General features: G+C 40.7%; 1 protein-coding gene across 22 annotated transcripts in view; it reads left to right on the top strand.

The window, feature by feature from the left end:
- Positions 1-5,285: 5,285 nt before the first annotated feature.
- SLMAP (sarcolemma associated protein) overlaps positions 5,286-16,056 on the top strand; it is a 90,265-nt gene continuing 79,494 nt past the window's right edge. For 9 of the 22 annotated variants that reach the window (XM_058032172.1, XM_058032171.1, XM_058032170.1 and 6 more), the window contains exon 1: positions 5,287-6,420. In XM_058032172.1, coding sequence (XP_057888155.1) covers positions 6,223-6,420 — 198 coding nt within the window. In that variant the 5' untranslated portion in view covers positions 5,287-6,222. Of the gene's footprint in view, positions 6,421-16,056 lie in introns of all 22 variants that reach the window. The other 13 variants (XM_058032166.1, XM_058032156.1, XM_058032161.1 and 10 more) reach the window with 2 other exon arrangements.

Below are 16,056 nucleotides of genomic sequence, written 5' to 3'. Positions count from 1 at the left end.
TATTATCATCACACATGTCCTTCTAGTTTTTGCTGGCCCCTTCTTAAATTTCCATGTGAATAAAAAAGTGTATCTATGTGAAATAATAAGAATAAAGTACTTAGTAAGAGTGATATATTTTATTAAACAGTAAATTCATTCCACTGGATGCTTAACAAATAATCTTTTGCAGGAGAAAGTTAAGAGAATAGACACGTGATCCCTGATAAAAAAGGTACAGAAGAAAGAATTCTTACCTACTGGAGATATTCCAAATAAACAGTTATTCAGAAAGATTTTTACTTAGCAATTTTAAATACATTTTAGTTTTGATAAAATGTGATTATCTCCTTCAGTTGAGAAAGAAAAATATTTCTGCATGTACTGTAACATTTAGAAACATCTGAGTTTCCTCTTCAAGAAGCATCAATGCAGGACAAAAAACAGACTTCAGTGCTGGGGACCAACTAACTGAGAGCATTTTGCTACAACTTGCAATAAAGCCTCATAAAACACTAGGGCTCTGCATATGAAATATGCCCTTATAAATCTCCAGGAACTCTGCCTTGTTTTGCAGAAATACAGCCATCTGTTAATATCTGGAAGGGTTTGGACAAGAGACACTGCTAGAAAAAGCTTGCCCTTGATGTCAGTTGCTGGAATAAAAATGAGAAAAGGCCTATGTGGGACAGCTGGGTTCTAAAGATCACAACTGCTCAGTGGTTGAGCCTGCCTTGCTTTCTCCCATGCTCTATCTCGCTCCTACAGCTGCGATCTCTCAGCAGGATGGTTTCTATCAGGTAGCAGCAAATGCTGTGTTGGCTGCTGGCTGGCCAGGCTCCATCAGCTTCAGCAGGGAGTGACTGTGCAGACTGCTCACATCCACTGAGAAACACCAAAGAGCTGCATAAACATCATCTGCTCATCTCATCTTCCACTCCATCCCCCGCCTCGAGATTTCAGTTTAAAGCAGTATTTTATTTGTATTTGAAAATTATATTTGGTCTAATAAATACATTCAGTTAAAACAAATAAACACACACACACAAAAAAAGTCATAATTATTTTTAAGGCATCTTTTCCATTTTTCAAACAGCCACAGAAAACATCAAACATTTAAAAAAGTCAATATTAATACTGACTGTTAAATTGATATATTAATAGAAAAGAAAATAAGAGCTGGTCACATGATGACTATGGTCTGCTAAAATGATAAAGCAGTGAAAATGCCAGATATTTCAACTTGCCTGATTTAATTTGAAATGAAAAAACACTGCATGTAAAATTAGCTATATATTAGCATAACATGTATTAATGGTATGCATGTTACATTGTACTTATGTATATATACCAAATACATGTATTATCAACCAAATACATATATTATCAACATACTGTGAAATGTACGTTGTATATATAAACAGGATAAACATATATTAATTATATTTATTATATATATATTCATACATAAATATATAAATAGGATATATAGCACATAAAAATAATAGATTTTAAATCATTGTATAAAACACTCATTTTTATTACATAATCTAAATTGAATAGTACATTCAGTATCTGCTCACTACATATATTACATTAATGTAGATGTTATGTTGGTAAGACACTAATTTGTATACTGGATACAAGTATCCTTTTTTTAATGCAAACCAGAAATAGGAGCAGGGAAGGATCTGAAAGAAAATTGAACAAATGGAGAACCTACCTGACAAAAGAGGATTAAACTTGCTTATTCTTTCAAAATTAATGCCAAGAGATAATGCAATTGTTCTTTACATAACCAGTCAGAGAGTTAAAAGATCACACACAGAAAATAAGTCTGAAACTAAAGAACAATAATAGCACTAAAATAAAAATGTGTAACCCCTTCACTAAATCTGGGGTGATAATTAGAACCAATTTTTTTAACACTGGAGAAAACTTCTCTGAAACATTTCCTTACTTTTGACAGCTTGGTTCAGAATGTTTTGGAAGACAAAATCTTGATGGTTTTCAGGTATGCACATGAACTATCTCAGCTGCATTTCATCCTCCTGAAAGGGACACAAGCTCTGTAGGGGATAATTGTGACAGTGCAAGTCCCCTGAAGAGCTCCCTTTCCCTTATCCAAGATGGCTTTGGAACGCGCTCTTTCTGCCCTCAGCTATGATGGCTAGCATAACATTTTCATGGACTTCCTGCCCAGAAAAAGGAGGGACACAGTTGGCTCCGGCTGCCCTTACCTAACATGGCTGCGAGGTGCTCGCCCGCTTCACTGTATGACAGCGTTCGCAGAAACGAAGCAGGAGCTGACACTTCCCTCCTCCTCCTCCCCTTTCTCCTCCTCCTCCGAGCACAGCAGCCAAGCACTTCACACCAACTCCTCACCCACCTGCTGCTTTCCACAGTTCTGGGATGGACACTTGCTGGTAAGCAGCAGACACCTCATAAAATACCCATACAATAATTGCATCCTCATTTCAGAATGCAACTGCTTTCTGTAGTTTCATCTTAGCCTTTGACTCTGCCCCTGATAACTTCTGAACTCATCAGGCAATTTGAAATAGGAGCTGAAAAGCCTGAGGGATAACTACACCCACGCAGCTCCACTGAGAGCTGGCACTCATGCAGAGAAGGAAGGGTCAGATGAATGTCCCAGATGAGCAGTGGGTACAGCTCAGCTGTTGCATGAGCCATCTGGCAGTGCCAAGAGAACCAGAAAGGCACTGACCATTGCCAGCTACTTCTCTCACAGCACTGCGTGAGACTGCCCCAGTGGGATTTCTCCAGGGGATGAAGGAGGGTTCAGGAAAACATAATATGCCAGTGGCTTACAGTTTAAATGACACAGTTATATTACATTATATTATTATGTTATTATAAATATTTAGAACATCACAGAAATGTATCCACTGCTCAGTTTATTATTTTACCTGATTCTCTTAGGCCCTATAGATGGTAATGGATCTTTTTCATCTCTAATTTTACTTCCAGTCTCCTTTCTCCATTAAACATGCACACAAAAATATTAAAAGTGTTCTCAGAAACATTATTTTCATTCCAACACCTGTAGTACCCTTCGTCTCCACTTTTTACACTTTGCAATTCCAAAGTGCTCTCAATTATTTCTACTTTTGCAACTCATTCCCTCAAATGTAACTCCTAATGGACCTAAATTTATTCTCACTTTCTCCATCTTCTTTTTATACCTTTCCTTCTCCCTTTGATTAGTTATGGCACTTTGTGTGCTGTAAGCAACAGCCACACAGAATTTCCACTCATTAAAATAATTAGTAAGAGCAAATTATGATTATATTTATCACAGTAGTACAATCTCATAAGCTGATGAAAGCCATGAAGTGACGTGCCAGATTTTTTTTCCCTGTCAGGAGAATTAAAACTACGGATAAACACTTCTAAACATTCCACCTATCAGTTGTTTGTTTTTGTCTTCACAAAATCAGACTTTAATCTTGGATTTCATTTCTCTGTTTCCAACACAGATGCTACAGCCTAGTTTTGCCATCGTTTTCTCACTGGATTGTTGGAAAAAAACTAGTCTGTTACGAATCAACCTCCGTTCCCAAATCACAGTGCAGTCAAAAAGAAAGGGAAAAAAAATGAAGACAGCCCTGAGATTTTACTGTGCTACAACTAAGAACATACCAATCATGCTTTGTGTCATACACTGCACTGCCTTACCTCGATCTCTGCTTTTCCCCTCATCCACTGCTGAAGTGCCTGGCCCAGCTGCACTCCTGTCCTCCACGGCTGCCAGCTCTTTCTGCCATCTCCCATATCCCTAATCCTAACACCCTGTCACTGGGTAATTATAGTGCTGGCATGACCCCAACATCTATCTTACATCAACAATTCCTACTTGTTTGCTTTACAGGGAATGACGGTATTAAAAATGTATTTGGACTGGAGAGACTCGTTCGGCACCAGATGACCTTGGCAGGTGACCTTTCCTTGGTTTCTAGCAAACAGGCATAAATATGACATTGGGTGATGTTCCACGGCGTACTGAAGGAAGACATAGCAGTGTCCCCACCTCAGTCCTGTCCCTGCAGCCACTGCTCCACGAGTCCCCCTGCTCCAGCTGCCAACCTGCAACAAGACATGGCAAACACGGCCAGCATTGCTCCGGCCCCAGGACACACCACACCACACCACGGCTCCCCACGTTGTAAACTTGGATCATGAAACGACCAGACACGCACAGGGAAAGCAGCAGCGTGTTCAGGAGACTCCTGCAGTTTCACATGCAAGCTCTGCTGAGAACGTGTCACCCCAGCTCCTCCTCTGAGCTCCACCCTTTCACAGAGTCACAAAATATTCTGAGTTGGAATCAGATCATCGAGTCCAACTCCTGGCCCTGCACAAGGTGCCCCAAGAACCCCACCGTGTGCCTGAGAACGCTGTCCAAAGGTTTGTGAACTTGGCAGTCTTGGGGCCATGACCACGTCTCTGGGGAGCCTATTCCAGTGCTCGACCACGCTGTGCGTGAAAAGCCTTCTCCTAAAATCCGACATAACCCTCCCTGACACAACTTCGGGCCATTCCCTCCCCATTATGTATAAGGGCTGACGGGCCCCGCTCGCCCCCTCCCTCCCAGAGCTGAGAACAGCGAGGGCAAAGCGACGGCGCGGGGCCGGGGCTCACTCACCTCAGCGACCGGCCCCGTGCTAGCACGTCCCAGCCGTGCTCCTCCGGGTGAACACCGACCCTGTCCATTCACCCCTGTCCCCTCACCCCTGTCCCCTCATCCCTGTCCCCTCCCGGCCTAGCCCGCCGCCCCCTCCCGCGCGCCCGGAGCGGGGCGTGACCCGCCCGTGTCGCAGCCTCACCGGGCGCAAGGCGCATGCGCGAGGGCAGCCGGTGCGCACGCTGCCCGCCCCCGGCCCCGCCCCGCCCCGGCCCCGCCGCCGCGGCCACACCGGGAAGGGCTCCAGGCGCTATGGCGGCGGCTGCGCGCAAGGTAAGGGGGGAGCGGGGCGCGTCCCGTGCCGCCCGCGGGGCCGAGGAGACGCGGGGGGACGCGCCGAGGGAGGCGCCTGACCCGGTTTGTTTTGGGCCCCGCAGGTTGGAGGAAACTTCCCGCGGCCGGTGGCCTCCTGAGCGGCAGAGCGACCGAGGGGGAGCGCCCGGGCCCGGCAGCCAGGCCTCTCCCGCCGCCGGGGCAGCGGAGCCGCACTGGGCGGGCGGAGAGCGCGGGGGTGCGCAGCGGGCCCGCCTCATGCGCAGTCACCTGCGGAGGGGCTGAGCGGAGCCGCCGCCGCCGCGCCCCGCGCCGGGGGCTCCGGGCGAGCACTTCCCGGGGCAGCCCCCGCTGCCCGGCCCTGCGGAGCCGCCGCCGAGGGACGCACAACGACCCCACCACCGGCCGGAGCCGCCGCCGGGGAGCGACCTGTCAGGGCACCTCGCAGGCCGGCCCCCAGAACCCTTCCCACGCGCTGGTTTGTCCCCGGGAGAAGGCGAGTTGGGAGCCTCTCCATGCCTTATCAAGTTCCTTATCTGAGCGGCTCCCAGAGGCTGTAGAGCAGTTCAGCTTTATCTGGTGTAAGGGAGAAAAACAGTGTAGCTCTCGCACTCCATCCTGTATCGAGGACCACCTATTCTGCTGGGGTTTATCACACGAAGATGATGAAATGCGGATTGCTGGGTGAACCATTAGGTCCCTGTTGTGAAACGAGGGCTTTGTATTCGCCTTCCAGTTCCTGATCTGTGCCGTGTGTGAGAGGACGCTAATCTTTCTCCTTCATCCCGCTTCCCTAAACCTTTCCTTGCTTCCATGTTGCATTGGTCAGACTTTTGGTCAGTGTTGTTTACGGAAGGAGGGGGGAAGAAGGCAGTTGAGGTTACAAACAAAAGTACTTGTATGACTCATCTACTTGGATTTAAGACATTGTATCCTTCTTTCACGGGGCCTTTGCTTCTCTCAGAAGGAATCAGATGCTTTTTCCTATTCTTCCAGACGAGGATGGATTGAAAGTTGTACGTTTTAGACTTTTTTTGGGCCACTGCTGATATTATTAAAAGACATAATGGGACTTTTTCACTGGATTATTGCCAGAATTAGTTTACACACTGAAACAATGAGTTGTTAGGCCTCTCATATGATAATATTTGTCCTGCTTTAATATAAAGTTGCTGTGGAGGTGTTTTTAAAATTGCGGAGGACAGTCTGCATCAGAAGAGGCTCTCTTCATCTCTGGTTGGTGTGGCAACCACAATCTGTCCTCGATGCCTTCAGCCTTGGCCATCTTCACTTGCCGCCCGAACTCCCACCCGTTTCAGGAGCGTCATGTCTACCTGGACGAGCCTGTCAAGATCGGCCGCTCGGTGGCTCGCTGCCGGCCAGCCCAGAACAATGCCACCTTTGACTGCAAGGTGCTCTCCAGGAACCATGCTCTGGTCTGGTTCGATCACAAGACAGGCAAGGTAAGATGTCCATGTGAAAACACTGAGACTGCACATTTTGTTTCAGCAAGTCCCTGTAGGTTGTGGATCATTTTGGTTTTGCTGTCAAAAATGTGGTTGCATAGGGCAGGAGTAAGATTTGTTTTAAAGCGATAACTTTCCAGGTAAGTTGGTAATTTCTTGCTAAGCAGAAACCTTGAATATTATGAAAAGTGTATGAAACTAACAGTTGAAAAGGTTTAGTTGAAAGGCCTGCATGTGTCATATTTATGACTGGAAATAGGTGATTTAGAGGTGAGACGAGGTGTGAATGTGAAGGCACATTGTATCGTTATAGTGGTGTCATAGTATTTTTTTCAAATGCAGAGAAATTACCGTTTTATTGGTGTGTGAAAACTGATTGTGAGGAGCGTTGAAAAATGGATTTTAAAAAGATACTGTTCTTGTCTGGCACTCTTCCTACTTGTCCTTTTGAAATTTTGTGGAGTATTTTGTTTGGTTCTGATAGGAGGTTTATTACTGGCAACAGGAGTGTAATGGGTGGCATTCATGATATAGTCTTATTGTTAGTGAAAATGGTTTTAAAATACGTCCTGTGTTCTTAACTGTTCCTCTCTCAAGTCTGGCAGTCTTGTTAAGCAAAATTGAGGGGTCCTGTAGTGCATCTTTTGTCCACTAGGGATTGAACTGGGACAAGTAAAGTTGTTTTACTTAATGACTGTCAAGTTAATTTTAAATATCCAGCGAAAAATTAACAAAGGGCAGACTGCAGTTGCTGAGCACTGTATTCTTTTTCGAACTATATTGATGTTATGCTCTGGAACTTAACGTGTTCTAAGTCAGCTGATTTTTAGCTTTACACCAAGTCCTTCTATGAAATGCAGTCAGTGTAGCTCTGGATTTTAAGAATAATATGGTCTGTAACTCATGCAGATTTTTTCAGTAGTATGACACAGCATGAGGAGCAGCACAACGCAGTCAAAGTTCTTAAACCTTCCATTGTTAACTATCCTGTATTATGCAATACTTGGACATGATGGGACAAGACAAGCATTTAATTTCTTAAGGCTGGATTATGGCTTTCAAGTTACCTGCAGGTAATTGTGCAAACTGCTATCTGTATTAAACGTTTCATTAAACATCTTGCTTTGGCTCTATTGTGTATGTGATATGTGTTCTTGGATTCTGGAAAACTTAAGTGCTTGAAATACTTTCAGTGTAATCTTTAACCTTTCTTGTTTGATTCAACAAAGTGAAATGTTCCAATTCATTGTGCTGTTTTTAAATTAGAAAGCATTATGCCTATAGCTTTTAATCAACATTTCTTATGACTTGCTAAGACTGTAAGACCGCCATGAGCTCTGTTATGGTTATAAATATGATCTGTCAATTTCGAGATGGTTAATTTGAGAAAGCACTGAGTGTTAAGCAAGTCTAACTGATAGACAAGCTTCAAAAATGATCACCTATGAGGATTTTTGTTTGTTTCTAAATTTCAGTTAGCTTTGTCTTCTCTAATATAGGTAAAAAATTTGTATGCTTACTCATTTTTCTGTTTAAAAATAGCAACTTAGTAGTAGTAATTAAAAGGATTGTATTTGAGAGTTCTTGAGATAACATCATTTGAAGATTTGACAGAGGTCTGGTGAAAATTGCCAAGGTGGGAATCTGTAGCCATAGTAAACAGCTAAAGAATGGGTTTGTGATCATGCCCTGGAATCCACTCCTACTGCGTGTTCTGTGTGGTGTTGTGAAAGGTTTAAAGCAGAGGTATAGCAGTGAGGAGAATTTCAGATTTTGTGCTTGTTTGTTGGATGTATGGACTGGTTTTTGATCTGGTTGAGTATCGGAATGGTAAATTGTGAGATGGTGGGATGGGGGAAATGCACCATTAGAGATAATCAAATGCTGTTGTGAAAAGGCAGGTAGAATACTGATAAATACAGGCCTGATCTTGAATCACAAGAACTACTTTAAAAAATTCTGTGGTGTTTTCAAAATGCAAAGAAAAACAGGCCAGAACATTTATGTGCAGCAACATCTATTATCATTGTTTACATAACTGCTAATAAGCACATCTCATTTAGGAAATTGTCATTATCCTATCAATGACCTATATTTAAACCCCCACAAATTCTCTTTGTCAGAGTATTTGTAAACATTTCTTAGAACCTTATATATAGGACATTCATCAATTCTGGATTTTTCGAAAGGTAAAAGACCTTCAAATGTCAATTTAGTAATGAGAAAAACTCTCAGCTATTTCAAAATAGGTTGTTAATGATCTGGGACTACAGTTTCATAAGTTGTGGACTTTGGCAATACCTACCAGTTTCAGGCACTACCAGCAGTCATTCAGTCCAGCCTCTGTTGCCTCTTGAGCTGCCTTTTAGTTATACTTAATTACTCTTTTTTTTTTTTTTTTTTTTTTTTTTTTTTTTTTTTTTTTTTTAATTCTTCCATGAGGGCTTGGAGTTTTGTTTAGTGAATCATGTGAGTGATCCTGTTTACTACATAGTCCATAAATAATTTTGTCAGTATTATCTGTAAATAAGGGTAGAACCTGAAGAGAGGGAGCATTAGTAAGCTGTAACTTACTTGTACAAGGAAAGTAGTACATAATTTTTTTCCTAAGGCAGAGGAAGGTATAAGCTGAAGTATGTTGCATAAGTAGACCAAGCTGAAGATAACATGTTACTTACAGTTGAAAGTTGTGGATGTTTATTTTGTATTAAGGCACTTTAATTATGCATGGAAAAAGTTATTTGCCCAGGGAGATAATGTGTATGTAACAACAGCATTATTAAGGTTGAAAATAGAACGAGTTTTCAAGATCACCAATATGTAGCAGTCAAAAGAAGGTACTTAAATCTGCATGTGCTTTTTAAAATATTTTAAACATAGTATGTGAGCCTAAATATGTGTATGATAAAGGTGGAAGGAGGTGGTGGTGGGATTATCTGTACTTAGAGTTTTTCTGTACATAGTAATATTTTTGAAGATAACTGGTGCAATGCCTCTTCTTTCCTGTGTTTGTAGATACAGCATAATGACTCCTAGTTAACTAGTGGATTTTTCTTGAAGTGATAACATTAGAATATTATAATTGGAATTCATTTTGGTTTTATTTTTTTTTAGTAATTGCAAGTTAATGAATCTGGGTTTTTTTAGAGGTGCCTGAAAAAGTGACTCACTAGATACGTAGGAAGTAGATGCTGTGCTAAGCATGGAGTGTTCCAAAAAGTGTGAATCAAAGCAAAAGAAAAAGTGGGCTATACTTCAGAAAATCTAAATGTTTTCAGCTCAAATCATTGCATATGAGAAGAAACCCTTTAAAATAGTGCAACTGAAATAATCTTAAACTTGTTTTTTTTGGTTTTGTTTTCATTTCTAAAAATAAGCAAGTGGAAGACCTTTGAGAATTTGTATGTGACTTCCAGGCTGAAATGCTTCTGACAGACGTAGAAGCTTTTAGTAGAAACCTGAAGCTTCCAAACAGATATCCAGGCTTTCAAAATCTGGAATTATTCAGTCCCTGATGTTGTTGTGAGTTGCTATTATGAGCACCTCTTATAGGGAATTCATTGCCACAGTTTACCAAAGGCTCTGAGAAACTGTGAAAAATAAAGTATTTTCTTAGATAAAAAGCCCCCCAAAGAACTGGTCATTTTTAATAACTGGAAAAAAGTGTAGGCACAAGTTGATGTGTTAATGGTAGCTAATGCTATTGTTTTAATTTAATTCAGAGTGGATGTCAATTGAATTGAGCACGTTCATATCTTGGTGGTGAAAATGCTGAGGAGTATATTGAAATCCATAGTCCCCATAATAGTAAATGAAATTTGTTAGAGCTGTGCATTATGGCTTCTAGAATTAAATATGTGAGATAAAAATACTGCAAAATACTTAAAAAAAACCAAAAAAACAAACACAAAATAGATTACCCCCCTCCCAAAAAAAAAAACCAAGAAGAAAACCCAAACCCAGCCAATCATACCAAACCCCAACAACTCAAACCAGCCAGCCCAGAGGCACAGCCAGGTGAAGGAGATCTGAAGGACACAGTGCAGTTTCCCCTGGTGTGTTTGGGGTGACACCAAGCCTGGCAGTGTTGCTGTTGGGGCTGGGTTGATCTGCCCAAGGGCAGGGCTGTCCCCAACACAGACCTGGCTGTGCTCAGTGAGCCTCAGCACGAACACGGGGCTGCCCTGGGAAAGGAAGAACCCCTTGCAGCTTATTGGACCCTGTCTAGCATTCTGCAATTCATTTTGGACCATAATGCAAGAAATACATTGACTAACAGGAGCTGAGATTAGATAATCTTCGTTTGCTGTACTGTACTAGGGACTAAAGTAAATTGATATGAAAGAAAGCAAACAAAATTAGTAAAGAGGAAATATGTTACTCACTTAACATTACATAAAATGTTTTGTGGATATTGTGAACTTGGCATAATTCAGGAAAGCACAGAACATTTCCTTTGGATGTTCTGTTTGTTCAGAAGTATTTTTTAGTAAATTTGTCTTAAAAAACGAAGTGGGATATGAAAAATGGTATTTGGAATTGCAGGGTTTTGGTGGGAAGTTTTTGTTTCCTGCTGCTTCCAGTAGAGAATGCTGTGTGATACTCTGGCCTGTTTAGTGCTGATGTGTGTAAAGTGTGTTTAGTTTCCCATCTATCAATAGCACTTATTTTGGTAGATATTGTGTCTGTTATTTGTTTTTTCCTCTAATTTCCTCTATATCTTTTTGACTTTCTGTTAGGATTGTTGTCCGAGAGATGAACAGATGTTTTATTTTTCAGTACTCCTGATGTTGCTGTATGCTTACAGTCTGCAGTGGAGAGTGTCTTCAAAACATTGAATATTTGTTCCAAGAGCCCTGGGGGATTGAGCTGGGATTTGCTGTAATGCACTAAGGTGAAACTCCAGTGCTTAGGTGCTTCTGCTAAGAGGGTGATGGCAGGCAGCCCTCACATACACCTGGTAATATTTTTATGTAAGTGCTTTTCACCCTGAATGAACCATCCAATTTTATACTGATATGATCATGACAATAGTATGGGGTAGGGAGCTCTTGCTTTTGACCAAGTTCAGCCCCATGGTTTTAGGAGCTGGTGTAGGAGTGCAGGCAGCCATTTATAGTAGAGGTGAGGCAGTGCTGACAAGGATTTCCCTGCAGAGATACCATCTAGAGCCACTGCTGCAGAGTTAATACTGTAATTCTTGGAGCTGATCCATTGCAGTCATGCTGCATCTATCCTGAGCCAGGAACACCAACACATTGATTAGGCTTTAAAAACAAACAAAAATCCCTTTTGTATTTGCGATGAATTTTTACAAACCTCAAATGAATCAGGTTACTTAGCTGGAATGAAGGCCAGTAAATATGTTTTCCTTAGATCTCTTATGGGGTGGTTTGGGTTTGCTCCTGGTCCCAGGCTTATAAATGCAAAACCTTGCTTCCCTACATTTTTATAATATTGTTGTTTTTGATTTTTACTTTTTTATATGTTAGTTGGGCAATCCAGTGATCCTCTGCAGGCCTATTTACATGGCACTGGAGAAATACTTTGATGTGGCTTTATATTTTCATTTTTCTTAATGTGACAGCCTCATTTGCTTATTTATCTAATGAAAGTAGTTGAATTTATGTATGCTGTGCAGGGCCATGTGGGTGAGGAGTGTCTGTGTCACTGTGCTACTTTGGTTGTGTTGATTTGAGTCTGATCTAGCTAGAATTCTGCAAAATGTGTTGATACATAATCAGCTGTTTTGTTGCATTTTGGATTTTGTCATTTCTTTTAATAGATAGCATAAAGTGAAAATTATAAGTATTTTTGGAACCAGGACAGTGAAAAGGAAGCAAGAATTCTGTCTCCATTCCTGCAGCTACCAATTTTACACTCTATTGCTACTAAATTATATGGCTATTTGTTGTCTCTAGATTTTCTTTTGAATCACATCAATACTTGCTTCCTGTTAATGTTCACTTGCAGAGAGTTTGGATTATCCAAGAGCTCTGAATTTTGTTAGATCTTGCTGTGACCATGCATTAATTTTCCCAACTTGTCTGTCTTTCCAGAAACATTTCTGCTTGTGACAGAATTTTTGGAAAAAGGCTCAGCATTGTCCCATTTTTGTTGAATATAGACAAGTGTTTTTTCAGTCTGCTCTAGGAGTGGGAACATCAGGCAGAGAGATGGGTTGGGCTATACCCATCTAACAAGAAGACATCTCTCTGCCAGAGACCCAGAACAGTTTCCTCCTTGAAAAGGAAAATCATTGTGCTGGAGCCAGACAATTAATTGGATACAATTTTCCTGTTGTGTTGTACCAGGCTTGTGTGTGATTGAGCAATGCCTTAGAGTTCATTTCAGTCTTGAGAAAGTATAAATAAATGATGAACTTCCAGCAGGCTTATAATAGAATGTCCAAAATCCTGTAGTAGCACTGTAGTTGAGTGGAAAAACACAGAAAATGCTAGCAGGAGTTTGACCTTTTTTCCCCTTTCTTTACTTTTGTAAAAAATAAACATTAAAAGTTCAGGGATTAGTCAAGGGTAGTTTAGGGCATGAGGAATTTATAAGAACTTTGCAGAGCCAAGGAACATTACAGTATTGATAGCTGAACTGTGTAGTGAAGGGAAATATATGCTATTCATAGAACTTTTGGGTTATAAAACATTAACCAACCATTGGAAAGAATTGACAGTTAGATGGGCTCAATTGCAAATGTCCTAATAGTGTCAAATCTGAGAACTTGTAAATAAATACAAAAACAATAATGACAGCATTGTGCTATGTTAAAATAAGTTTTTCCCCACTAGGAATATCTTTAGTTTTAGTTTTCATATGATAATTCAAATGTGTTGAAAATATTTATTACAGAAAGTCTTCAATACAGACAGCATACAATGTCTCATATATGTATAAAACATATATAAGAACAGAAGGGGGATCTTTTGCTGTTGTGTTAAGATAGTATTGAATAGAAAACTAAGAATTAACTTCTTAGTGCTGCATATTCTCATAATTACACTTGTAGTATTTCTTCCATAAAAATAAAGTAAATGCGAGAGCTTAAGATGGAGAAATTATGGCTGCATGTAACCATGTATTGAGTAATACTCTTTTTAAAGGAAGGAATAGAAATGTTATGTTTCAAATCCAGAATGAAAAGCTCTTTAATGGGCCAGATAGATATTTGTACAGCAAGTTCTTTTGAAGACATTTGGTACTGGCTGCTGCTATCTGCATATGTCATTAGTCTTATCTGATGCGGAAGTTTTTGGTCTCAAATGGAACTTTTCCAGAGTTGGCCCTTTTTTGGAAGTGGAGTGAGCTGAAGTTTAAACCTTGATTTGTTTAAAACTTAGTCTTTGCCGTAGTATCAAATGTTCTGTAAGGGATTTGTTTGTTTAACTCCACCCCAGCAGAGTTGGATGATTATGCCTTGCTTTCTGGTTTTTGCGTTTGATTTTTTTAATTGGTTTTAATGAAGTGTAATGCTTAATTATATAGGTTAGATGCCAGATCTCTTGCTTCTGCAAAGCTGAGCTTTTAGCCTGCCTACCTTTTTGCCTTTTCATATCCTGGTGACCTTTCCCAGTAACTCGTGGCACAATTAACTGTCATTCTCCCCTTCTTTCGTTGTTAGCTGTGATAGTTAAGCCAGAACTTAAGGGCAATAGAATTGCAAATCAGTTTCTGAGTTTCTGTAGTATTACTTGTGATTTTATTCTGCCATTGCTGGGTTTTGCACTTTTGCCTACTGTTTCCAGGGGCTTGAAGAATCTGAAAACTTTCAGGATAATGATTTATTTGTAATTCTTCATGTTTTGAAGTCTGTTATTTAAAAAATAAGCTTTGTTTTTTATATCTGATTGTCGAAGAATCCATTCTGCAGCCAGGTTATTTTTGCAGGTCTGTGATCTCTGTAGATAACTCCTTGTTGTGTTCTTATCATTGCAGGGATTCCTCTTGCTGGATGCCAGAGGAATTTTTAAGGTTATGTCAATATTAACACATACTTTTAAGGGACAAAGAATAAGTTTGATGAAGTTGCTTTTGTTTCTGTGGATTCCAGAACTTTAGGTCATTAAATGGGGTGGTATCTACGTTGAGTGAGGTTACAATACTGTGAACAAAGGCAGCAAATCCTATGACATGGATGAACTGGCAGAGGATAACTGAGGTTGGTGTGTACCTCAGGAGATTGTCCTGTCCAGTCTGCTGCTCCACAGCAGGTCTAATGAGTTGAGGTTGCTTGTGGACTTTGTAGAGAATTTTGTGTACAGAATTAATCCCTACTAGGAAATAAGCTTCTGAGGTCAGTGGCAGGCATATTAGCTGATAGATTAGCCTGTGTTGCTGTTATCTTAAGTTATGTTTGTAGCTTCCAGTGTATGTATGCGTAGTTAAAATTCAGTATTATGCTTACCTGTAGTACTTCTTGTGTTGTGTTACTTAAAATTAGTACCAAAATGTGTCAGGTAAATTTTAAATGCATTTCTGGAAGAGAAGAAGCACTAAATGAATGACATAAGGATGTTCCTAATTCCATAAGGGTGGAAATAATACAACACTTTCACTTATAGCTGTCAACCACTACTTCCTTTTTAACAACTCAAAGGGGAAATTTTTTTTTTGGTCTTCCTCTTAAAGGACCTTTTGTAGACTGCATATTCCAGCAGTTGTAAGAGAGAGTCAGGAATACAAATTGTCATGGGAAGGGTATATTTGTTTTTGCAGTCTCCGTAGCTATTTGATGTTAGGTAAAGCTGCTGGTTGTGCTACTTAAGCTGAGCTTTGGCAGGTATATCAATATTGTCAGTGCCAGTGATTTGGTCTATGAACAGAGCCCTTCCTATGTAATTAAGGGAATAAGTGATAGGCTGCTATTTATATTAATAATATGTTACCTATAACACAGAAAGGCATGTGGATGTTCTAAGTCTATTTGAATGCTCTTTACCCATGGCGTCATTCTAATCCTTGGTTACATTTATGAATGACTCTGAATTAGAAAGTTAAAAGTATATGTGCTGTGTTTAGATAACTTCTAACTTGCACATAAACAGAGAAGAAAATGTTTCTGGAGTTTTTGTACTTGAACAAATGCATTGCATGACACACAAGGACAACCTTCCTTTCAAAGTGCATGTTTTGATCCTGAATCTCTGTGCACATGCTGCCTCCCTGCCTGAGACCAGCACAGATTGTACATCCATCCTGTGGCAGCATATTGCTTCCTGATCAATTGAATGCAGATCTACATTTTAGCTGCAGATTGACCTTCCCTGACCCCATGTTCCAGAAGTGGGCTTGGGAAGGGTTAGGTTAGCAGAACACTGCTGTCCTTTCTCTGAGCCACTCTGGGACATGCAGACTGCATTCCTGGGGGCTCCTTAGGTCACCCTCTGCTGGGATTTTGCCTGCTTCACAGGTCAGTGTCAATGTGCCTGCAGTTGAATAATTTTGTATGCAGATGTGCAGGTAAGAGGGTTTTTTTGGTCTCCTCTGGTTATCAAATATAAGTATGCTCATTTTCCTTCCTTCCTTTCCCTTGAGCCTTCCCAGGATAAATGTTGCTGGATAAATTTTAGATGATGATCTGAGTTTTATAAACTAATACCAAAGGATCTTCATGACTATTAC

This window comes from Melospiza georgiana, chromosome 11, assembly GCF_028018845.1.
Source record: "Melospiza georgiana isolate bMelGeo1 chromosome 11, bMelGeo1.pri, whole genome shotgun sequence".
In the NCBI taxonomy this organism is placed as follows: domain Eukaryota; kingdom Metazoa; phylum Chordata; class Aves; order Passeriformes; family Passerellidae; genus Melospiza; species Melospiza georgiana.
Note: the sequence above shows the minus strand (reverse complement) of the source record. Positions and strands in the feature narration are given on the sequence as shown.